Raw genomic sequence first — 22,384 nt, 5'->3', positions numbered from 1 at the left:
TTGCACTACAGAGAGAGAGAGAGAGAGGACTGAGAATGTGGCAAAGCAGTTCTTCAGAAGCAGTGCACATTTCGAGAGACGTTATGAAACAAAACATGACATTTAATGACTAGAGACTGCACTTGTCAGAAAGGAGGAAACTCATTCCCTTCTTCAATTTTTAATTTAAAGCTGTGCAGGGAGCTAATTCTGCTGCAGTCCTCAAAGCCCTTACTTGGGCACACACTGACAGAGCTCTATAGCCACTCACTCGAGACTTTGAGGATCACACCCAAATTTATTGGAAGCAAAGCAAATGGAAGAGTTTTAGCTTTTAGCATAGTGCTGTTGAAAGGACTCATTATACCTCTTTGTCCATTTCTCTTTTGTGATTCACTTTCATTAAATTACCCAGCTATTAGCTACAGCACTGAGAAGTCTGAGCAACTTAAGCCCATGCATACTTTGCTGAAAGCAAATTTGTCAAAAACAAAGAGCCAAAGGCAGAGGTGTACAAAAGGTTCACAAAGCAAATTTGTTAGTTCGCGCATGACATGTGCATGCTCCACTGAGTGCAAGGGGGATTACGCCCAAGTAAGTGTGCATAAGATTGCAATCTTACTCCATTACTGGAGACCATATTAGCTGACTCAACTACACTAGTTGCTATACACCTCATTATTACAAGGATCACTATTAAAGAGGCCATTATAGACTAGAATACGGCCTCACAGCACATAATGCAACCACCTCCTGACATTAAGCAGGTTTGAGTCTGGTGAGTACTTGGATAGGAGACCTCCTGGATACTAAACTGAAGCCCCTAGTAGAAGAAAGTCAGGATATTAATGTACTAATATAAGAACTCTGTGTGCGTGTGCACACGAGAGAGAGAGAGAGAGAGAGAGAGAGAGAGAGAGAGAGAGAGAGAGAGAGAGAAATTAGCCAGTGACAGGTGTTGGAATTTCATGGTGTTTTGATCCAATAGCTTTCTATTTTCTCTTCCTTCATATACGTGTATTCCTGACAGCAGAAGATAATCCTGTATGCATCTGATATGTGGGCTCTGGTCTACAAAACCTTTTGCTATGATATATTTATTAGAGAGCTGGTGTAGTGTGTAGCATCTAAGCTACATCCATGTTTTTAACTACAGTGGTACCTCGGGTTAAGAACTTAATTCGTTCTGAAGGTCTGTTCTTAACCTGAAACTGTTCTTAACCTGAAGCACCACTTTAGCTAATGCTGCTGCGCAATTTATGTTCTCATCCTAAAGCAAAGTTCTTAACCCGAGGTACTATTTCTGGATTAGCAGAGCCTGTAACCTGAAGTGTCTGTAACCTGAAGCGTCTGTAACCTGAGGTACCACTGTATTTATTAAGAGGCGTGGTCAGAGGGGTCCAAGCATCACTGAGACTGCAGCATGTTGAGAAGAAGATGTAAACTGGACAAAAATTCCATCATTCTTCACTTCATCAGGGCTATGACCTTTAGGTTATGTGATTAAAGTAATCTATAGTTTGGCCTTCAATTATCTTTGATCAAACATAAAATTCTCTAAATGCTTTAGCCTTTCCTTCTAAAGAAGGTGCTCCAATCTCTAATCATTCTACATTTTCCAGCTATATAATAACTTTTTTGAGATGAGGCTACAAGAACTGCAAATTGGAGGGCTCCAAATTACTAACAAAGGTATGGGCTAGCAGGAATCTTTGGGGGGAGATTAGCAGTCTCCAGTTTGCATAGCTAATTATCTGTGGTTTGCATATAATTTTGTCCCCTTATTACCTATGTGATGTGAGCACTTTTATACGAATAAAGTTTCCTCTATACCACAGAAGGCATAAAACTACCAATATAAATAATTAACCCCAGCCATATGTCATTAATGTCATAATTATAGTTAAAATGAAACCAGAATGTTTCTGTTACCCTTTTTTGGGTTACCACACTTTTAAGTAGATTTTAAGATAGCATGCTATTTCAGAGTAAAATGCTTACTTGTCAACTGCTTCTTCACTGGCCAAATGTAGAACCACAATGAACCATTGCTTTAGAAAGCCTGTTATCCTTTTGTATTATTTTATCCTGGAGCAGCTGAATAGTGTCTGTGATCTGAGGGAGAACAGAAACACATACAAAAACAGTATTACTTTTTTTTTTAATTAGTGCAATCAGCAGCAAACACAAAGAAAACGCTTTGCTCTGCATAAGGGATAGGGCAAGAACACAAACAAAGCTCGAGCACAATGTCTGTTTTACTTGAACTGGACTCCTGCAAAAGACTTTCCCAGTTTGTGGTGCTTCTTGCCTTAAGGCAACCCATCACGATAGGAAAGAAATCAGACAGGAAACACAAAACAATATACATTTATTAGGACATGATTTATAAAGCCAAATCCACCCTCTGTTCTATGTATTCTGAGGAAAGCACAAATACATAGGAAAAACATCAAGGTTATAGAAAACCTTGGTCTGATCTTGATGCAGGACGAAAGAGCAAGTTATAGCCCATACTCCCTTTCAGAGTGAAGAGATGGGCTCCGCTTCGCTCAAAGCAGACTGGATACATGTTACAATGCAGCCTTAGGGATGCCTCTTAACACATTAGCACTTTTCATACAAAATGACTCAACTGATCTAATACAGATGTTGGTTGGGGCATGATTGTGCCCAATGCTGCAAGCCAGCAAAGTTTTATATTATTTTCTACAGAGAGTTGTTAGTTTTCACACTTCAGGGCATCAGTTCTGTCAAACCAAATTACCAGCATCTTCAGCATTTCACTTCTTTAATCAGTTGATCGCTTAAAATGTCAAAGGGACAGTGTTCCCTGGGAAAGCTGCCTTGAAATATTGATGGCTGACTTCTGGTTGATATGTTATGCATACAGGGGATTTTTACTGTGTTCATTACCGTAGGGTTATGATTGCCCTCAAAGGATTTGTCTACACATTGTTATGTCCCACCTCATCCCACCCCCCAGTATCAGATTGGTTCTCTGGCTACAGAACTAAATACAGATCTTATTTCTCTCAATAATAGCTTTATGACTGATTCCCCCAGGTTTTCTTACTATGCAGAGTGAGAATTAAAGTACATGTGAAAAGCACAGAATAATGCCACAACAGTGCACTGAGCAAGGGGGAACCTGGTCAACCTCTCCAGCAAGTCCCAGGCTGCTTCTCTTGCCTTCCTTCCCCTTACTAGGCTAGAGATCCAACCTCAGAAGTGACCGATGCCCCTGGCTGTCACCCATCATTAGAAACAGGGGGCAAAAGCTTCTCTGCTCAGTTAATCCACAAGCTTCCCCCTTCATGCGAGGCTGTTCCTGGAATTCTAGCTCTCATCCATGGAGCACCCCAATGAGAGTGGAGCAACTTCAAAGGCTCGGGGGACATGAAGCCACAAACCAGATGTATCTGAGAGACCATAAATGGCTTTTCAGAATGACACAGAATCACATATTTTACAAGCGACAAATTTCAAGTGCTAAATAGCCATTTGGGAACTCTGTAAATACTTGTTGCAGCACAATACATGCCTACTCACTGTGTTTAATAGCACATAAGTGGGGTTAAAATGAGTCCCAAAGAACTACCAATTGTTCTGTTAGTGTTTGCTTAAGACAACAGATGGATTTCAATTAGGGAACCAGTCTGATGTGATTTATTAGGTTGTTGTTGTTGTTGTTGTTGTTGTTGTTGTTGTTGTTGTTGCTATTAATTTTTTGTACCCTGCCCATCTGACTGGGTTGCCCCAGGCACTCTGGGTGGCTTCCAGCAAAGTATAAAGGAACACACCAAAACATCAAACATCAAAAGCTTCCTGAAACAGGGCTGCCTTCACATGCCTGCGAAAAGTCCTATGATTGTTTAGCTCTTTGACATCTGGGCAGAACTACCAAGAAGGCCCTCTGCCTGGTTCCCTGTAACTTCACTTCTTGTAGTGAGGGAACTGCCAGAAGGCCTTCAGAGCTGGATCTCAGTGTCCAAGCTGGACTATGTGGGTGGAGATGCTCCTTCAGGTACACAGGACCAAGGCCGTTTAGGGATTTAAAGGTCAGTACCAACATGTCCACTTAATATATATATGAATTAATATATGATACATCACTTTACTATAAAAACATAATTCAGGGGATTCATATAAGATAAAAACAACTAAAAATCACCCACATTGAAATTTTGTACTCCAATCAAGAATCATAGAATTGTAGAGTTGGAAAGGACCCTGCGCATGCAAAACTATATTCTAAAACACCTCAGGAAATGGGAAAGATCATTTGACATTACAAATTACAATTCCTAATATTGGCAACTGACAAGGACGATAACCTTGCACATTTTAATGTTTTGTTTTATTTAGTTAGTTACATATTCTTGTTTGCAGCAAAGTACTTGGCTGACACAATCTTGCTGAAGAAAATGAATCTAGTTGCTTTGTAAGATGAAGTTGGATAATGAGGTTTGCCTTGTAAAGGCTATTAAGTTACTTAGCTTTATTTTTCCATCCAGTAACAGCCATATGAGAAAATGCTTGCCTTCAAATTACACCAAGTCATTTTTGCTATGCACAGAAGCAAAGAAAAAAACATTTGCTACAGCATACATTCAACCGCAGTATTACCGGAAATTAAATCAAGTAAATATTAAATGTTGTTTAGATGAGAAATTTCCTGAAGTAAACTAAGCAAATCAAATATTTGTTTTCATCCAGCAGACATTACGGTCCAATTAAAATAAGTAATCAAATGGACCTAAAAATAAATTTATATCTGAAACCAGTGCATGGCAGTTATTAAAAACAAGAGATAGCTATTCTTAGCTAATCAAATTAAAATGGAACCAAAAGCATCCTCCTCATCATTGTGGAAGGCGAAGGGAGCAGCATATGAGCCCGAAACTTACATAAGAAAAACCCTGCTGGATCAGGCCAAAGACCCATGTAGTCCAACATCTTGTTCTCCGGCAGACAGCTGTGTGTATGGGGGAGCCAGGGAAAAGGACCTCAGTGCAGCAGTACACCACTCACTTGTGGTTCCCAGAAACTGGTACCCAGAAACCGTGGGAGCAGAGCACAGTCAAAGGGCTAGGTAGCCATTGCTGCAGTTTATCATGTCTGAACTGAACTTGAGGAAGCACATTCCTGACACTGTCAGCAGGCTGGCAGAAACAGCTTCCAACATGGCGTGGGAGAGCTCTTCTTTTGAAAAAGCAAGGGAACGCCATTCTGTCTCCAAATTCATATTCTCGTGTATACATGAGCTTCTAGCACGCAAAGGAATGTCCATACCCAGAGCTCTATGTATACACACTTCTTAGGAGGCCACATACTGGACCATCTCTATAAGGGACTGCGTGCCACTGGTGGGTTGGGCCAAAACCAAATTATGTATAGGGGCAGAGCTGGCAGTGGGGCAGAGCACACACCACACACCAGAGACTGCAGAGAAGGCAACCATACATGGAATATACATGCATGCATTTATTAGCACCCATGCAACATACATATAACCTTCCTCACCATGTTATCCACCCCTGCTTCTGAGCTGATTAGCTGAACAGCAAGGAAGAGGCGGCTTCAGAGACCTGCTGCTTTTCCTGCTGCTCAGCAACTTCACATTCAACTGGGCAGTGGCAGCTGCTGGGCAGAGTAGGGCAACATTGCTTACTTGGGCTTCCCAATGTGGAAGTCACTGATGGTAACTGAGAGGTAAAAGGGGGCGAGGAGCTTAGCGTAGTACAAGCACAGTGGCAGAACCAATCCAATGCTCCTGGTGCTACATCTGCAGGTTCAAACTTCCATTCCCCCCGATTTCTCCCACTAAACGACTGTTCAGTAGTGAAAAGGAGGCAGCTCCTTTGGGAATCAAGCACCTTGAGGAGCAACTCCTTCGTTCCTCACCTTTCTTGTTGGGAAAACAAGGGAAGATTTCTGGAACCACCAGTTCAAAGCAGAAAACCCTTCTGCTTCAAGGCACAGAATCAATGTTTGGGTTTAAGTCTAAGCTCTGGTTTCATTATTCACAAGTGATTTTGTCCCCTATGAGATCAGAATAATAAAAAGTATTGCTACCTTTGGATTTGTGATTGGAACTGAGATGAAGTAATTTGGTTTATCTTGGTTTTTCTTTTTCTTCTTTATTAGATTGTCTTCCTCACTCTCCCTCCCAGTAGTTCTCTTTCTCGTCTTTTTAACATATGGTTTAGCTGCGTTTTTATCTGGGTAGGAAAGGAGGGTGGAGAGGTGTTACGATAATGTGCACACGTGAGTAGAACAATACATAAATTCTCGAAATTAGTACGCAAAGAGTCAATACCTCAAGAACCACCTCTCCCCGTACAAACTGACCCGGACTCTGTGTTCATGTTCTGAGGCAATCTTTGTGTACCTTCCCCACATGAGGTCCGGAAGGTGGCAACACGAGAATGGACCTTTTCTGCAGTGGCTCCCTGTTTGTGCAGTCTTTCCCCAGGAAGGTTCGCCTGGTGCCTTCATCATATATCTTTAGGTGCCAGGTGAAAATGTTCCTCTTCAACCAGGCCTTTGGCTGATTAATATTCTAGCCTTTTGAATATGTTGGGGGGGGGCTGTTATTGTTTGGTTGTTTTTGTTTTAACTGTTTGTTGGTGGCTTTTGCCTTGTATTTTATCATGTGAACCACCCCGAGATCTTATAAAAGGCAGTATATAAGTCTAGTAAATAAAATAAATAGTAATAAATAAATTCAGGTATCATACTTTTTGAAATATAACATGTACGACAGAGACATCCCACAAAATGTTATTGTATAAAGGGTTCCTTGCCTAGGATTCCAGCCATACTGTTCCATTCCACACATCCCACATCAGTTTTCCATTTACTCTTCAACAGTCAATCTAAGCCCACTGCGCCTGCTCAGTCCTCACTGGGCTGCGGGGTTCTTTCTTTTTAAGTATTTCTTGAACTTCAGCAAGCCTCAGGTTTCCTCTCATTCTACTGACACCTCCCTCTTATGCATAGTTGTTGCCCTTTGGGTACTTTAAAGAAAATAATAATACTGCACTTATATCCCACTTTTCCTTAAAGAAGCTTGTGGGTTCTTCCGCTTCCCCTTTTATCTTCCATACCCCGATGAGGTAGGTTAGGCTGATAGACAACCATTGGCCCAAGGTCACAGCTTCACGGCTGAGTTGAGGATTGGAACCCCTGTCTAACACCTCAAGAACTGAACTGGAATTCTAACACAGGGTGACAGAAATAAGGGCCTGACATTTTAAGAGGATTTTAGTTCATATACATTTTTTCCTAAAATTAATTAATTTATCGATTACCCCCTTTACTGGGCATCTGCTTTCCTGTCAATGGCTACATATACCCTTGTGGTAATCTGTCAGAGGCTGGCATGCATGACATCACAGAAAAATGTGTCCTGGATTACCTAACCTGTAACAAAAACTGCGCTGCTTCCATTTCCACTATGTCTACCTCAGGATAAAAGACTCAATCCTATGCACATCTACTTGTCTATAAATGTTGCAAATAAATAGTAATAATAAAACTAATAAATTTTTATTTATACCCTGCCCTCCCTGGCCAGGGCTTGGTTCAGGGCAGCTAACACTGAATATGAATTACAATAAAAGGTAATAGAAAAAAGAAAAAACCAGTTTATTAAAATACGGCTTAAAATATAGCTTAAAATACAGCCTCATTTCAGTAGTAGCCCATAAATCAAGACCATAAAGGGAGGAAACATCAGATATTCACCCTGCCAGCTATCCATGCTGGTCCTACATGGCCCAGCAAAAAAGCCAAGGGAAAATTTATATACCATATCCCATATAAGGGGTCAGAGTGAGTCCAAGCGGAAGGCCAGGCGGAATAGCTCCATCTTGCAGGCCCTGCAGAAAGATGTCAAATCCCGCAGGGCCCTGGTCTCCTGTGACAGAGCGTTCCACCAAGTCGGGACCAGGGCTGAAAAGGCCCTGGCTCTAGTTGAGACCAATCTAACCTCCTTGAGGCATGGGACCTCCAAAGTGTTGTTATTTATGGACCTTAAGGTCCTCCGCGGGGCATACCAGGAGAGGCGGTCCCATAGGCATAAACAGATATGCTCTCAAAGGCTTCTATGTTTTCTCCAAAACCGACATAATTTAATGTTGCTTCTGAACCAGTACATTCCAGTATTTTCTATGCTGCACTCACTGTCTTTTTATAACTCTGATTTATTTATGAAATTTCTAAACTGCCTTTTATCCAAGGATCACAGGGTGATTTACAATATAAAAATACGCAACACAGGAATAAACAAAAACATTACTCCCCACGCATATATTTGTGGTGATGGTTATTGTTTCTTAACTGACGATGAAATAACGGCGCCACCCTGTCCAGGCCAGATTTGCAAAACACAACTGAGGTTATTTTCCTGCTACTGGAAGATTTAATTGGCCCTGTTCTGGTACCTCCTGCCACAATCAGCCCTTTAATTAGCTGTTTCAAATCTGCAGTTCAAACAATCTCAGCATTTGCTCATTACCTTTTTATTGTATTTTTCATTATCACAATTGCACATTTTTCTGCATTTTCTTAAAGGGCAAGCACTAGGAAGCGGAGAATTTGTAGTTCATAGAATATTTTGTGATTCACTCGGGATCTGAGTGCATTTTTGTGGTTAGAGGATGCAAACATTTGGGACTTTGGGGAGAGGTGGCGCCAACATTCAAGGACTACAATAGATGCATTTGTAATTGCTAAGGTCAGAGTACAAAATACGAAGAAATTTGGCCCAAGTGGAACATGCTTGTTTACTTCCAAGATGGAAATTTGAGCTAAAGCTACTTCACAGCTCTGGATTAGTATTTATACTTACTGCTAAATTCATCTTCAATATCTGCTTTGGCAAATGGCATTTCCATCATCAAGCAACATACAGAATCATCAAGACGGCGGGACTCCTCTTTTCGTTTTTTTCTTTGCTTTTTCTTCCGCTCCACAATTTGCCTTCCATCTGGAATACATTTGAAACAATGAGTTGGGTTTTAGATTTCAAGGCTGATGAAATCATCGCCAATAAAACTCAGTTCCAGGCTCACAGCTCACTGCAAGGCAGCTTTTCAAGTAGAATACCAGAGGCTCTCACAAAGCAATTGCTTGTTCCTCCAAACTGCAAGTTTAGGTTTCATTCTTAGCTTTCGATGTTTTATGAACAATCCCAAAATACATCTGTGTGTCTTGACTCCCTTTTTGAAAGCCACAAGTAATGCTGACTTGCTTTACAAGGATCTATGCAGTTGAGAATGATTAAACTTCCAATCCTCTACACCAGAGTAAGTTTTCCCTACTACTGCATCTGTGTATGCCTATCTTCTAAACAGCTTATGGGTTCTTATAAACAGTGTGTGGATTCTTCAGCTATATACATAATCAGATTTCTTATTTATTTATTTATTAAAAATATTCATATACCTCATTAAAAATATCAAAGCTGTTTAAAATTATATACCTATATATTATAAAAACACATAAAAAATAAAATCAAGAGACCACCAACTAACTAGCATGAAAATATGTATTCTTAATTGCCTGCACAAGCCTGGAAGAATAGAAAAGTTTTTAGCAGAAGGGACATCTTTTACATATTCTACAGGGCTGGGCTGATGACACTAAAGGTTCTATTTTGTGTTGATGTCAAATGAGCCCTGCCAACTTAGGTGACAACTGTTGTCACATAAAAATAATTATACACCTTTTGTTAATGAAAAGGTACAACTTACTGTGTCTTTTTAAAATAAAAACAATTAACTGTGACTCTAAACTGATAGTAGCAATCTAAGGAGAGATCATCATAACTGAATTAGTGATGTAATGCTTCTTCCATTATGCAGGTATAATTGTAGTATGACATAACACAGTTATCGTCGTGTAGTGGAAGAAGTGATACATCAGAAATTCAACATATCAGGAAATAGCTCATTACTACAGAGCCCTCCTTTTTCAGATCTTCACTATCAGGTAGTCCAAATCTAACCCAATGGGGGAATTTGGCAACAGACACACCTGTTCTGTTCTTGTGGCAAAGAAATCACTGGCTTGATAGATGAAGTGAAGTGTAAAAAACAAAAGCACATGATCCAGATTATTAGTGCCCTGTATAGCGTCTCTTAGATACCTCATCCCTCATCCGTAGTGCTAGGGGAGATAAATCACCTGATTAGATACTAATTGGCTTCAGCTTAAAGCAGCGAGGGAAGGCTAACAAGGCAGTTGTTAGCTGATCCTGAAGGCTGTACAGGAAGTAGCGGCTGGCTGATTAAAAAAGAAATGTGGCATTTAGGTGAATTGCATCTACAGCTTCCTGTTGTGCGCACACACAGTGACAAACACAGGTTTGCCATCATGTAAATGTGAGAGGTTAAAACCTACCTTCCCGAGATCCTCTCCTCTGTGCCTTAGGGGGAATGAACCCTCGCAGCCATTTTCTATATAAAAGCCTCATAGGATTTAAGGGAGGGGGGGAGAACTGATCTTCTGTTCTGTCTCCTGAATGCAAAATCTGCACAGTATCCTACTCATATAGGAAAAAAGGGATATCATGCAAATCTCTGCACACACAGTGGTTTAGTGTGAATGGTCATTCTGTCATCTCAGAATTCCTATCTACCTCCAGCGTTAGGCATGAAGGGTATCTATCTGAATTTCCACCTATAGAAAAGTCTCAGGCACAGCTTATCACCCTCAGACGTTCATGAAAAATAAACGTGTTGTCATTGTTTGCATATAAGCTTCACACATTACATCTTTTAGGTACATGCCTTGGAGGTTTTAAGTGTACACCAAAATTGTAAACTGTAAGAGTGACAAACAGGTTTGCAAATGCAACATAATGACATATCAATGGAGAAGCTATGCCTGGCCATAGCTTCCTGTTGTGTGCATCTTCCCTGACAAACCCAAGTTTGCCATCCTATAATCAGGAGCAAAAGGCAATTCTGGCAATTGACTGTTGTATGGCTGATTTCATCGTCAACTGTATCAAAAAATAAAATACACCCTTTACCCTGATGGGAAGGAAGAGAAAAGCTAAAGTGCCATTTTTGCCCACCAAAAATTATATATTTCGACTTTAAACTATCAGCATCCAAAGAACCAGGCAAGTGTCGAACATCACTGTTTGTAGTAGTAACAAGTGAAGCAGGGATTACCTCAAGGGAAATTATCCAGAGGGTGAGATAAACAAGTGAGTCATAGTGTTGGGCTTGCTGCAGGTTGACAAATTGGATGTGTAATTCTCTGCAGTTCAGAAACAGTAACTTCAGTACATAATTTATGGTTGTCTGTTATTATCATTTGCTGATGTGTAATTTGAACTGAACTTGTAGAACAGATACTAAAAGATCCATGGTGGCTCTGGGACATTAAGATCAACGCTGCAATACAAAGCATGCCTAATTAGAAGTTATGCTGAACACAGTGGACTTCTTTCTGGGTAAATATGCCTTGAATTGGGCTGCATCTCTAACTGCTTCCCAAACATATACATTTTGTTCATCTTTCTTAAATTAAATATATGTTTTGAACTGGGGCTCTGTGGAGACCATAGGCTGTATTGATAATACCACTGAATTATAACAAGCCGGATAAGTGCTGAATTATGAGCCCATGTGGGATGGACAGTAGGTATGTGGTTTTATAGGATCCCAGTCATAAACTATTCTCCTTACAGAGTCCACACTGAAGCAAGATTCATCCTTAATTATATTTATTGCCGGTATAGAACAGAGTGATGTGTTGCTCTTTCCCAGGAGGCTTGGCTATCTTGCGTAATTTAGGCTCTGCAAAACTAGGAAGGCTGTATCTGAGGGTTCCCTTTCAAGCAATAGTAGTTTGCTTCAGCCATTTCTTCAGCAATATTTCTTTTTGGTGCTGTTTGCACTGCCAGTGCCGTGGGGTGTAAACTACTCCTGCTCATTTAAAGCTACTCCAGTAAAGCACTTCTACACCTACCAACATGAAGTGCTTCCCTGCTTGAATAAACAACTGCTGTTTGAGATGATAGATGTAAATGCACTCCATTTTGGGAGCTTGCATTTCTCAATCGAATTATATTAAAAGGTACCAAGGCATCCTGCAAGTTGTGAATTGCTGGCAGCTATAAAAGCAGGCCAAATGCAAATCATGTTGCCTTCATGGCTCTAACTGCAACACAAAGGACAGAAAAATCCCTCCATCACCCCAATAATTCATGGCCTAGAGTTTCTCTGAGAAAGTAGATTCCACAAGCAGAAAAAAACTAGGAAGAAAAGGCAGTGATTTCATAGTTTGTGGTAATGTGGTACAGCAGATAAAGTGTTGCAGTTAAAACTATGACACTCCCTGGTTAGCGCTGGGCAAGTCATTTCCAGCCAAATTTCTCACAGGGTTGTTGTAAGGATATGAGGAGAGAGCAAAAATAATTTCATGCCAACCATAAGCTTATAGAAAGGAGAATGAGCTACACAAGTGTAGCAAAAGTATGTGTAAACATAAATCATCATTAATTAGGTGAGCATTTAAAAGAGCATTTGGAATGGTAAACAAAACCCAGTAGCCTGCAGTGTCATTTGTTCTTTCTTCTATGCTAATTGTGCATAACAAATTGGTTTTTATACTCCTCTTTCCCCCAGCTGCTATGTCAAAGAACACTGAACCATACACAGTATACTACAAGGGCAGGGTGTTAATGCTCCTTGTGGCATTTCCACTTACCCTATCTGTCCCTTCACTGCCATTTGATACTCCTATCTCAATTCCCACTCCTGGGAGAAACTTATAGTTTTCAGAGCATAGTCAGCCACATTGCCAAAGCTAAACAAGTCTGGGTCTGGAAGTCCTATACAAGCCACTTTGAGTTCTGGAGGGTGAGGTGTGGCAGAATAATAAGTAATAAATCCCTACTAGCCCATCTAATGTAGCTGTGTCACATCCAAATTCTGTACTGCACCTAGCAGATCACGGACACCAAACAAGCATTTGCTACTAGTAGCACTCATTTTTATTCCCAGAATACACACAGCTTAATCACTGCAAGGTTAAACATCATCAGTAAAACTATCTAGCTAGCTATCTATAGGGACGCGGGTGGCGCTGTGGTCTAAACCACAGAGCCTAGGGCTTGCCGATGAGAAGGTTGGTGGTTCAAATCCCCGCGGCGGGGTGAGCTCCCATTGCTCGGTCCCTGCTCCTGCCAACCTAGCAGTTCGAAAGCACGTCAAAGTGCAAGTAGATGAATAGGTACCGCTCTGGCGGGAAGGTAAACGGCGTTTCCGTGTGCTGCTCTGGTTCACTAGAAGCAGCTTAGTCATGCTGGCCACATGACCCGGAAAGCTGTCTGTGGACAAATGCCGGCTCCCTTGGCCAGTAAAGCGAGATGAGCGCCGCAACCTGAGTCGTCTAAGACTGGACCTAACGGTCAGGGGTCCCTTTACATTTTATCTATAGCAAGGTTGCACAATGGGCCCTTCTCCTCCTGAATGAGAATACCTTGTTTATCCCCAGCAATAATTCTAATCTACAGTTCTGATGGTGACTCTAAAGATCTGAGGCTATTGTGGCTGAGAAAACAAGATGTGTACGCCAAATGGTTTGTGCTTAAGGGAAAAACTTCAGGCGTACCTTTGTACACGTGTCTGTGCTGAGGGCTAGAATGCGTGTCGGAAGCTACCCCAAGCGCAGGAAATATTTCAAAGCAGCTTTGTGTCGGAAGGGGGACAGCAACACCAAAAAAACAGAGCCTTTCCCATTATTAGGGGAGCCTTCATTATACACGTCAGGCAAAAACGTTCCATTTTAGCCAGGCCTTTTGTTGCTTGATTGATATCCTATGCCCTTTTTAAAAGTGGTTATTTTTTGAGGGGGGGCGAGAGTTGTTATTGGGTTGTTGTTTTCATTTTGATTATATTGTGGTTTTACATTTTGAGTTTGTTCTGTGAACCGCCCTTAAACCTCCAAGTATAGGGTGGTATATAAATTCAAATAATAATAATAATAATAATGGGCAGTCCCAAATTCAACCCCTGGCATCCCCAGGTGGGGTTGGGAAAGCCTCCTGCCTGAAATCCTGGAGTGCTGCTGCCAGCCAGGGTAGGCAACACTGAGCAATGGTCTCGGCTCGGTATAAGGCAGGCCCCCGTGCCTCTTTCTCCTCCTCCTCCTCCTCCTGCTGCTGCTCACCGGTCTGCTGCAAGAGCTGGCTGCTTGTCGAGAGAGGCTGCCCGTTCTCTCCGGCTTCGCCCGGGGCCTCCGCCTCCAGCCCATGGGATCCCGCCCTGCGGGGAGGCGAACGCTCTCGAGCTGCCATGGCGACCCAGGCACCACGCGGCCCCCGCCTCTCCGCAGGAGGCGCCCGCGGGCCGAGGGGGCTCCGAGGACTAAGCGGCGCGGCTGCGCCTGCGACAAGGCGGGCGGAACGGAGAGTCCGCAGCCAGAGGGTCCGCGGTACCATAGCCCGGTTGGCACCTCTGCCTTAGCGGGGAGCGGGCAACTACGGGAAGGCGGAGGGGTCAAGAGCGAAGTTCTGCGGAACGCTCGGAACGCAGGGAGGGAGGGAGAGACGCCCCTCTGCCGTAGCAGGAAACTACGAATCCCAGCATGCAATGCGCCCGCAGAGATTGTGATTAGGCCGGGCGCGGAGTTGTATCCGAATGCTTTCGTCGCGTTTAGTCAGAGTTGCCTCCGTTGTCGCCAAGGGCCACCAGTTTTGTGTCCCCCTTTCCTTCACCATCCCAATCTTTGTAAGAGTATTCTGATGTCTGGGAACAAAACATTTCAGGCAAGACATATGAGTAATGTTACTCATATGTTTTGGGGAAGGCAGGACAAAGCTATACTCTGGCATTTATCAGAGAAATGCACTGAATTTTGCTCTCACTGAAGCCAGGCCAGATGATCTGGAAGGGATTTCCCAGTGGAAGAACTTGGCACCGCAAAGGCACACTCAGCTTTGTAATTTCTATCATCATCATTCAGAATTATAGGCCATTTCACGGCATAGAGCTATTGAAGCAGTGTGCAGGGTAAAAACAGAATGAAACATAGGGGAGGAAACCCTCTAAGTATAATAAATCAATTCAACAAACTAAAATAAAACATCCCTATAAACTAAAAAAAAAAAGCCACAAAATGTTTCATCAAATATAAGATGAAACTTCCATAAATGACTGGGTCAGGAAAAGCCTTCCTAAGAAAAAGTGTCTTCAGTAGGTTTGTAAACTTCATCCATACCCTCCAGCATTTCTCTGATAAAAATAGGGACGTCCCATCCCTTAGTGATAATTTTACTAATTATACCCACACATCTTACTGGGTTGTCCCAGTAGGCTTCCAATGTATATAAAACATAATTAAACAATAAACATTTTAAAAAGTGCCCTATACTGGATTGCCTTCAGATGGCTAAGGGGTCAGATAACTCCATACCCTCCAACATTTCTCCAATGAAAATAGGGACATCCTAAGGAAAAGGGGGACATTCCGGGATCAAATCAGAAACTGGGACGGCTTCTCTAAATCAAGGACGTCCCTGGAAAATAGGGACACTTGGAGGGTCTGCTTCATCATGCTAGACAAATGTCTGATTTAGGCTAGTAACTGACTCCAGAGAACTGGAGCTACAACACTAAAAGTCTATTTTCTTTTTTTAAAAAAAAATATTTATTAAGGATTTTTTAAAAAAATTATAAAAAAGGAAAAACAAGAAAACAGACAAACCAGAAAAATAGAAAAAAAGAAAAAGAAAAAATACATCCATCATTCTCAAATTTCTAACTTTCATTACCTTCTTTCTTTGACCTCCTCCTCCCCTTTCTTGTATCCTGATTAATAATTGTCACAGCAAATCCTTTCCATAGTTCATAATATTTTGTCCTTACATTATCTTAATCTATTTTCATCTTGTCTTATAGCAAACCTTAAAACTTATAACTTAAATCTTATTTTTACCAGCTTCTCATGACCATATCATTAGCCTAGTTCTTTAAACCTTTTTACTAGAACCAAGTAGTTCCATTTCAACATTTTCCTAACATTCATCAATTATTTTAAAACAGTCCTAATGATAAAAAAAGAAAAGTAAGACAATCCAATCTTTATCCAGCGTCCCTTCCTCCTGGTTCCTCATTTTGTCAGTCCTTTTTGTCCCATTTATCTAGCGCATTAACCTGGTGTCCTTATATCCGAGGCCATCAAGTCTCTTCCATGTCCCTTTCGCGGCTCTTCTTCATATTTCCCTTTCACTCGTAGGAACTCCAGCTTGGTAATATTTTTGACCCTTTTCAACAGATCAGCCCCATTTCCATAGTCCATACTAAACTCCATGTGATATTTAAACACCTGTTCCAAATTCCCTCCAAAATTAAAAGCCCCCACAGTTCCAAACATCAGACAGCCCATTCCCAGACTCAGAAAGTCCAAACATCCCGGCATGGGAGGGTCATTCCAACCCCCCATTTCCAAACCAAACCAAACTTTATCTTTCCAAATCTGGTTTTTTCCAAATTCATTTATCAAATCCAAAGGCTCATTATCCTGCAGGGCCGCAGCTCCCTCCATTTCTGACACCCAGAATTCAGCAATATCCTCTTCTCTCATCTGTGCTATCATAGCACACTCCTGTTTTAGTTCCTGGGTAGGCTCCATGTAGTTTCCTACTGCCTGTTCAAAATTTCTGGTCGCATTAGTCATCAAGTCCATCTTCTGGCTTAGCTGATCCAATAGGGCATTTATTTTACAGAAAGCACCCAACAGAGCTTCTGAAAACATTGTCCTGCAAGGTCACAAGTCCTTTCCCACGATTGTAATCAGTAACAGCTGTGAGCTCCTGAAGTTGGTTACAATTTCACAGTCTCCCTCTAGGGGGACAACTTGTTTATTCTTTCTTTTAAGAACAATAGCAACAAAGTTTCTTTTTTAAAATATTCAGTCAATATTTGTTCCTTTGAAATGCGAAAGGAACCAATGGAGTCACTATGTTACTTTTCTTTTAGCTATCTGACAAAAACATTTGTCTCTGGTCAATGAGCTTCAAACGTCAGTCCTGACACTCCGCTCCAGGATCAGGACGGTGGAAAGTTACTTTACTTTAAACTCACTTCTGCAGGTTTAAACAATCCAAAAAGAGGTCCCCCTTCTTCTCCTGCTACCGAAGGGGGGTTCCAAGATTTTAAATGATGAAAGCCAATCCTTTAAAAGTGAATTTCTATGCTCTAGTTACGTTGTCTTTGCTTTATTCTGACTACAAAGAAACGGAAGGCTGACTTCCTGTTTAGACCTTCCCGTTTCAGTACCAAATTGAAATAAATTTTAAGTCCAATTCCTCTCTACTGGCCAATCCTAATTTAAATTCCAATTGTTCGAGTTTTAAGTACTCACGGGTGATTCTTTAGATGCCAAATTGTCCCAGGAAAAAGGCAGCGCTCTCCGGCAACGGCTATGCGGCTTCGCTCCACGGAAAAAGCAGTAGACTCACAGCACCACGCCACTTCCCCCTCTTCGCTTCGGAGCCCGTTTATGGGTTCCTTTGCGGGTTGGGGGGGGCGCTAAAGGTGCCCGCCGAGTCCCATGGTCACAGGCTTCATCCGCCTGTGATTTTTTTAAAGGGTCCCTGCTTCGCCGTAGCGGAAAAGACCCGTTTCGCGCGGAGCTGGTCCCTCCGGTTCAGAGGGAGTCCGCCATTGCCGATGGCGCCACCCCGGAAGTCCCTAAACGTCTATTTTCTAATATAGGCTAAGTGCTCCCCCTGGGCCTATGGTATTCTCAGCAGTTCTACATCCGAGGACTGCGGTTGCTGAGCAGGCATCTAATGGGCAAGGTGGTCCCAAGTTCATTAGGGCTGTAAATGCAGGGCTTTGGAAATGCACCCAGCAGCACATTGGAAGCCACTGCATTTTCTTGAGGAAAGGTGTTACATGGTGTCAGTGGGGCACCCAAGCCAACAATCTAGCATTCTGCACCAGCTGCAGCTTCTGGATTAAGCCCAAGGGAAGCCCCTTGTAGGGTTTGTTGTTTGTTGCCATAATTATGGGATGAGTAAGTCTTGGTGATGAGAGCAGACTTGAGCCCTCCTGACTGTGTAGGAAAATAGATTGGCCACATCTACCCCGCTTGATTCATAGGACATCACAGTTACAAAGAATTATAATAGCATTGGTCTCTTGACAAAATAGTTAAGGAACATGTATTACTTTTAATATGTGGTTTCTTGTTAAAGAATATTTACTACATAATGTTAGGATATCCAACTTGAAACAGCAGTTGTGGGGGGAATCATTTTGCCACCATACTACTAACAAAACTAAAACTAGCTCGTAACTAAATCAGAAGAGAAGGAGTTAATAAGACATTGGAAGGAAGACAAATAAAACCTCATATGGAACCAATTACAGTTTCTATAAAAGATGTTCCCTCTAGAGGAAGAAAGTTAGCTAATGGAAGAGATATCTTTCTGGAAATGCAGCAGCTCAGATCTCAAGCAGCTAGTCATGAACTGGAATAGCTTTTAAACCTTTTTAATTTTTTTACATGCCAAGAAGAAGGAATTGCCAGTTAGACAGGGTTAGCAGGTTCTTAAAGAAAGATAAGTTTTGGACAGAGCTATGTTAAATACCTGTTTCTACCACTGTTTTCAATTTTTGAACTAAGGGGGAAATGAACTGGTTAGATATGGGGTTGGGAATCTTTTTTGCTTCCTCTCCCACACACAACACAGGCCAACTTTGACAGGTGGTTGAGAGCCCTGTCAATCACCCAATGTCAGGTAATTGATAGGTGAGCACTCTCATCCACCTGCTAAAGTTGACTTGTGAGAAGAAGGGAGGGATCTGCCTTATTTATTTAAAATATTTATAATATTGCTTTTCATCACTATAGATACCAAGACAGGGTACAAAACACAAAATAAAATAATAAAAACCATTCCAATCATAATCATAAACAACAATACTAAAAACAAACCATCCAGGAAACAAATAAGCTAAAAACAATAGAGCAGTTCAAACAATAATCAGCTTGTTCTTGTTTAGTCATTTAGTCGTGTCCGACTCTTCGTCACCCCATGGACCAGAGCACGCCAGGCACTCCTGTCTTCCACTGCCTCCCGCAGTTTGGTCAAACTCATGTTGGTAGCTTCGAGAACACTGTCCAATCATCTAGTCCTCTGTCGTCCCCTTCTCCTTGTGCCCTCCATCTTTCTCAAAATCAGGGAGTCTTCTCTTCTCATGAGGTGAGTATTGGAGCCTCAGCTTCAGGATCTGTCCTTCCAGTGAGCACTCAGGGCTGATTTCCTTAAGAATGGATAGATTTGATCTTCTTGAAGTCCATGGGACTCTCAAGAGTCTCCTCCAGCACCATAATTCAAAAGCATCACTTCTTCGGTGATCAGCCTTCTTTATGGTCCAGCTCTCACTTCCATACATCATTACTGGGGGAAATGCCTGAACAAATAAGTCTTAACTTGGTGCTGAAATTATAACTACATTGGTGCTATTTGTACCCATAAGGCAAGGATATGCAATGGATGGGGTTTTAGTATGGATAAAACTTCTGTTATTTAAAATACAGGAATGGGTTTGTGATGGACAGCATAGTGATCTGCCTGCTTGGTGCAGAGGTAACATAAATCACTTCTAGGTTTTACTAAAGAGGAGTCAGTAGTCATGGTGCACTTTGGCACTAATGATGTTGGGAAACGTAGTTGTGAGAGGAGTTGCACTGCTTGGATTTAAATGGAAACATAAGTATAGTGATAATAACAGAAACCTGGTAGAGTGGAGAAACCAATGGTTATCTCTGGACACAAACTGCAGGAAGGGCAGGAAGGGATATGTTGGCATAGAGTCTGGAAGAGCTGCAGCCCAAGATAGGAAAAGAGGTGGTAAGGGAACACCTAGCTACTTTAAATGAATTCAGATCTCCTGGGCCTGATGAGCTGAACCTAAGAGTACTAAAGGAGCTTGTGGATGTAATCCCAGAGCCTCTGTCTATAATCTTTGAGAATTCTTGGAGAACAGGTGAGGTGTCTGTGGACTGGAGGTGGGCAAATGTTGTCCCCATCTTCAAAAAGGAGGAAAGAGAAAACCCAGGTAACTACTGACCGGCCAGCTTGACGTTGATACCAGGAAAGGTCCTAGAACATATAATTAAACAGTTGGTCTGTGACCACTTAGAAAAAGATGCTGTGGTCACTAAGACCCAGTATGGGTTTCTAAAGAACAAGTCATGTCAGATTAATCATATTTCCTTTTTTCATAAGCGTTACAAGCTTGATGGGTCAGGGAATGCGGTGGACTTAAGTGTATATTGATCTGTGTAAGGCTTTTGATAAAGTCCCCATGATATTCTTGCAGAGAAGCTGTTCGACAGTGGAACAGACTCCCACAATATGTGGGGGACTCTCCTTCCTTGGAGGTTTTTAAGCAGAGTTTGGATGGCCATCTGTCTTGTATAATTTTGTTGAGATTCCCTCATCGGCAGGGAGTTGGAGTAGATGGACTAGATGACCCTTGGGGTCCCTTCCAACACTACATTTCTATGATTCTGTTAGTCTATGAGTCAAACAGCCAGGGACTTCAGTTTTCATGACCTGCTGTTGCTGATCACAAAGGGACTTGTATTAGAGCAGCAGGCATACTTTACATGACAGCACAGGAAAAGCACTTGAGAGAGAAAAACTAAGACCTGCATGAAACTAAACAAGTGGTTTAGAAAAATGAGCCTGCTTGACTGAAAGGTCTGTCAATGATACAAAAAATATATAATTTCTGTTAAGTATAAGATAAGAATATGTGTGTGTTTATGCACAATATACAGATCGTTTTACAAAATAATTTGCCCTTTTGGAACTTTCTGACAGGAATAGACCTCACAAAATTTTCAGAGCAAAATGTAAGATACTACATCATTCTTCATTACAGGACAAAATCCTACCCCAAGTACACTTTTCTCTGCAGAATTTACACACAAACAGACCTTCAAGCTAATTCTTGTGGTAAATTATCACCTGCAGAGTAATAAACGGTGCTACCAAATTTCAGTCAATTACTATTTAAATCGTAAGCGGTGAAACAAACAAGCATCTGGGGCATAAAATATCCAAAAGCAAACTATTGATTTTTGCCACAGAGGTGCTTTTAGGTCCTAGCCAAAGTGTTGTACTAGAAGAAATGTCCCGTGGGGGTTTTCAAGTAAAAATTGATCCAGGAAAGCAGATGGTGCCCTTCTTGTGGCACCATACACAGATTTGTTCTGGGACAAATTGAAATTTGGCTTTACAGGAAAGTAAAACATCACAGAAATGATGCGTAAGTTTTATATAAGGGTGAAGCTTGTAAGAATGTACTCATCTGGGTCTTATATAAAAATCTATACACCACACATGCACACTTTCTTTCCCTTTCTACAATCTGTCCACATGTTTACCCAAGACACCCTACTGTTGCGGGCAAATTTCACATCCTATAAGACGTGGGGACAATGATTCTATTGTTTTATTTTTCAGGGCGAGGAATCTTATCTTTGTTTGGATATGAGGAGTGGTGATGCATTTAACTCTGCCGCCGCAACATGTGACTTTTCAGATATGTAATCACACCGGAGCTGGAGAATTTCTGTTTGTTCAGTGCAATTGATCATTTACACAGGGCTCCGTGTGCTTAAGATGCAAGACACAAAGTGCACTGCCAGGCTAGGCCTTCCTAACTTTCAAGAAGAATGTCAGCAGAGCATGTTAAATTTTATTACACCTCCAGGCTCAATGCACATAACTTCTTATACTTTCTAAATTCAACGTTCTGACACGCTTCCAGGGTGCCACATTGCCTTGCTGTATGAAGCCAGCACAGAGCAGGAAACCGCTGAAATGGGATGTCTGGTGCTGCATTTTTGTCTCTTCGCCTTGCCAAAGAAAACGGATCTCTAAGTAAAAGGATGCAAGTTTGAGAGGGACGTTATCGGAAGCTGTTCACCAAAGCAGGATGTCATGGAACGCCTCGCTGGGGCTCGAAACTCTCATGCATTTTGAGAGGCAGTGGCATGGAAGAAGAAAAAAGCCTTCCTCTTCCAGCAGCGTATAAAAATCAGTGGGTTTTTAAAGCCAGAGTGGTGAAAAGTCATTTTGAGGGAAGTGATCCAAAGTCTTGAGTATGTTGAAACTGATCTTCTGGCTGCAATGATATGTTGGGAAAACATGTCAAACAAGTAGTTAAAAGCAATATTAGCAATAAACAAACAACGCTGCATCCATTTCCTTTCCAAAGAAAAGACCAGTTTTCGAATTTTTGTGCAGGCTTGAGCACATCCACCCCCTTCATGAAACAAAGCCAGCAACCCAAGTTTAATTGACTTCACTAGGATTTTTATGCAAGTGAGGAATGCAGAATTGGATCCAAAT

General features: G+C 41.7%; 1 protein-coding gene across 1 annotated transcript in view; it reads right to left on the bottom strand.

The window, feature by feature from the left end:
• Window positions 1-14,509, bottom strand: part of AKAP7 (A-kinase anchoring protein 7) — a 78,976-nt gene extending 64,467 nt beyond the window's left edge. The window contains 5 exon segments of the mRNA XM_053381923.1: window positions 1,981-2,013; window positions 2,015-2,094; window positions 6,058-6,203; window positions 8,837-8,974; window positions 14,176-14,509. Coding sequence (XP_053237898.1) covers window positions 1,981-2,013; window positions 2,015-2,094; window positions 6,058-6,203; window positions 8,837-8,974; window positions 14,176-14,446 — 668 coding nt within the window. The 5' untranslated portion in view covers window positions 14,447-14,509.
• Between the last annotated feature and the right edge of the window lie 7,875 nt (window positions 14,510-22,384).

Source organism: Podarcis raffonei, chromosome 3 (genome assembly GCF_027172205.1).
Source record: "Podarcis raffonei isolate rPodRaf1 chromosome 3, rPodRaf1.pri, whole genome shotgun sequence".
NCBI classification, from domain to species: Eukaryota; Metazoa; Chordata; class Lepidosauria; order Squamata; family Lacertidae; genus Podarcis; species Podarcis raffonei.
The sequence above is the reverse complement of the archived record's forward strand: the minus strand, read 5'-3'. Positions and strand labels throughout refer to the sequence as shown.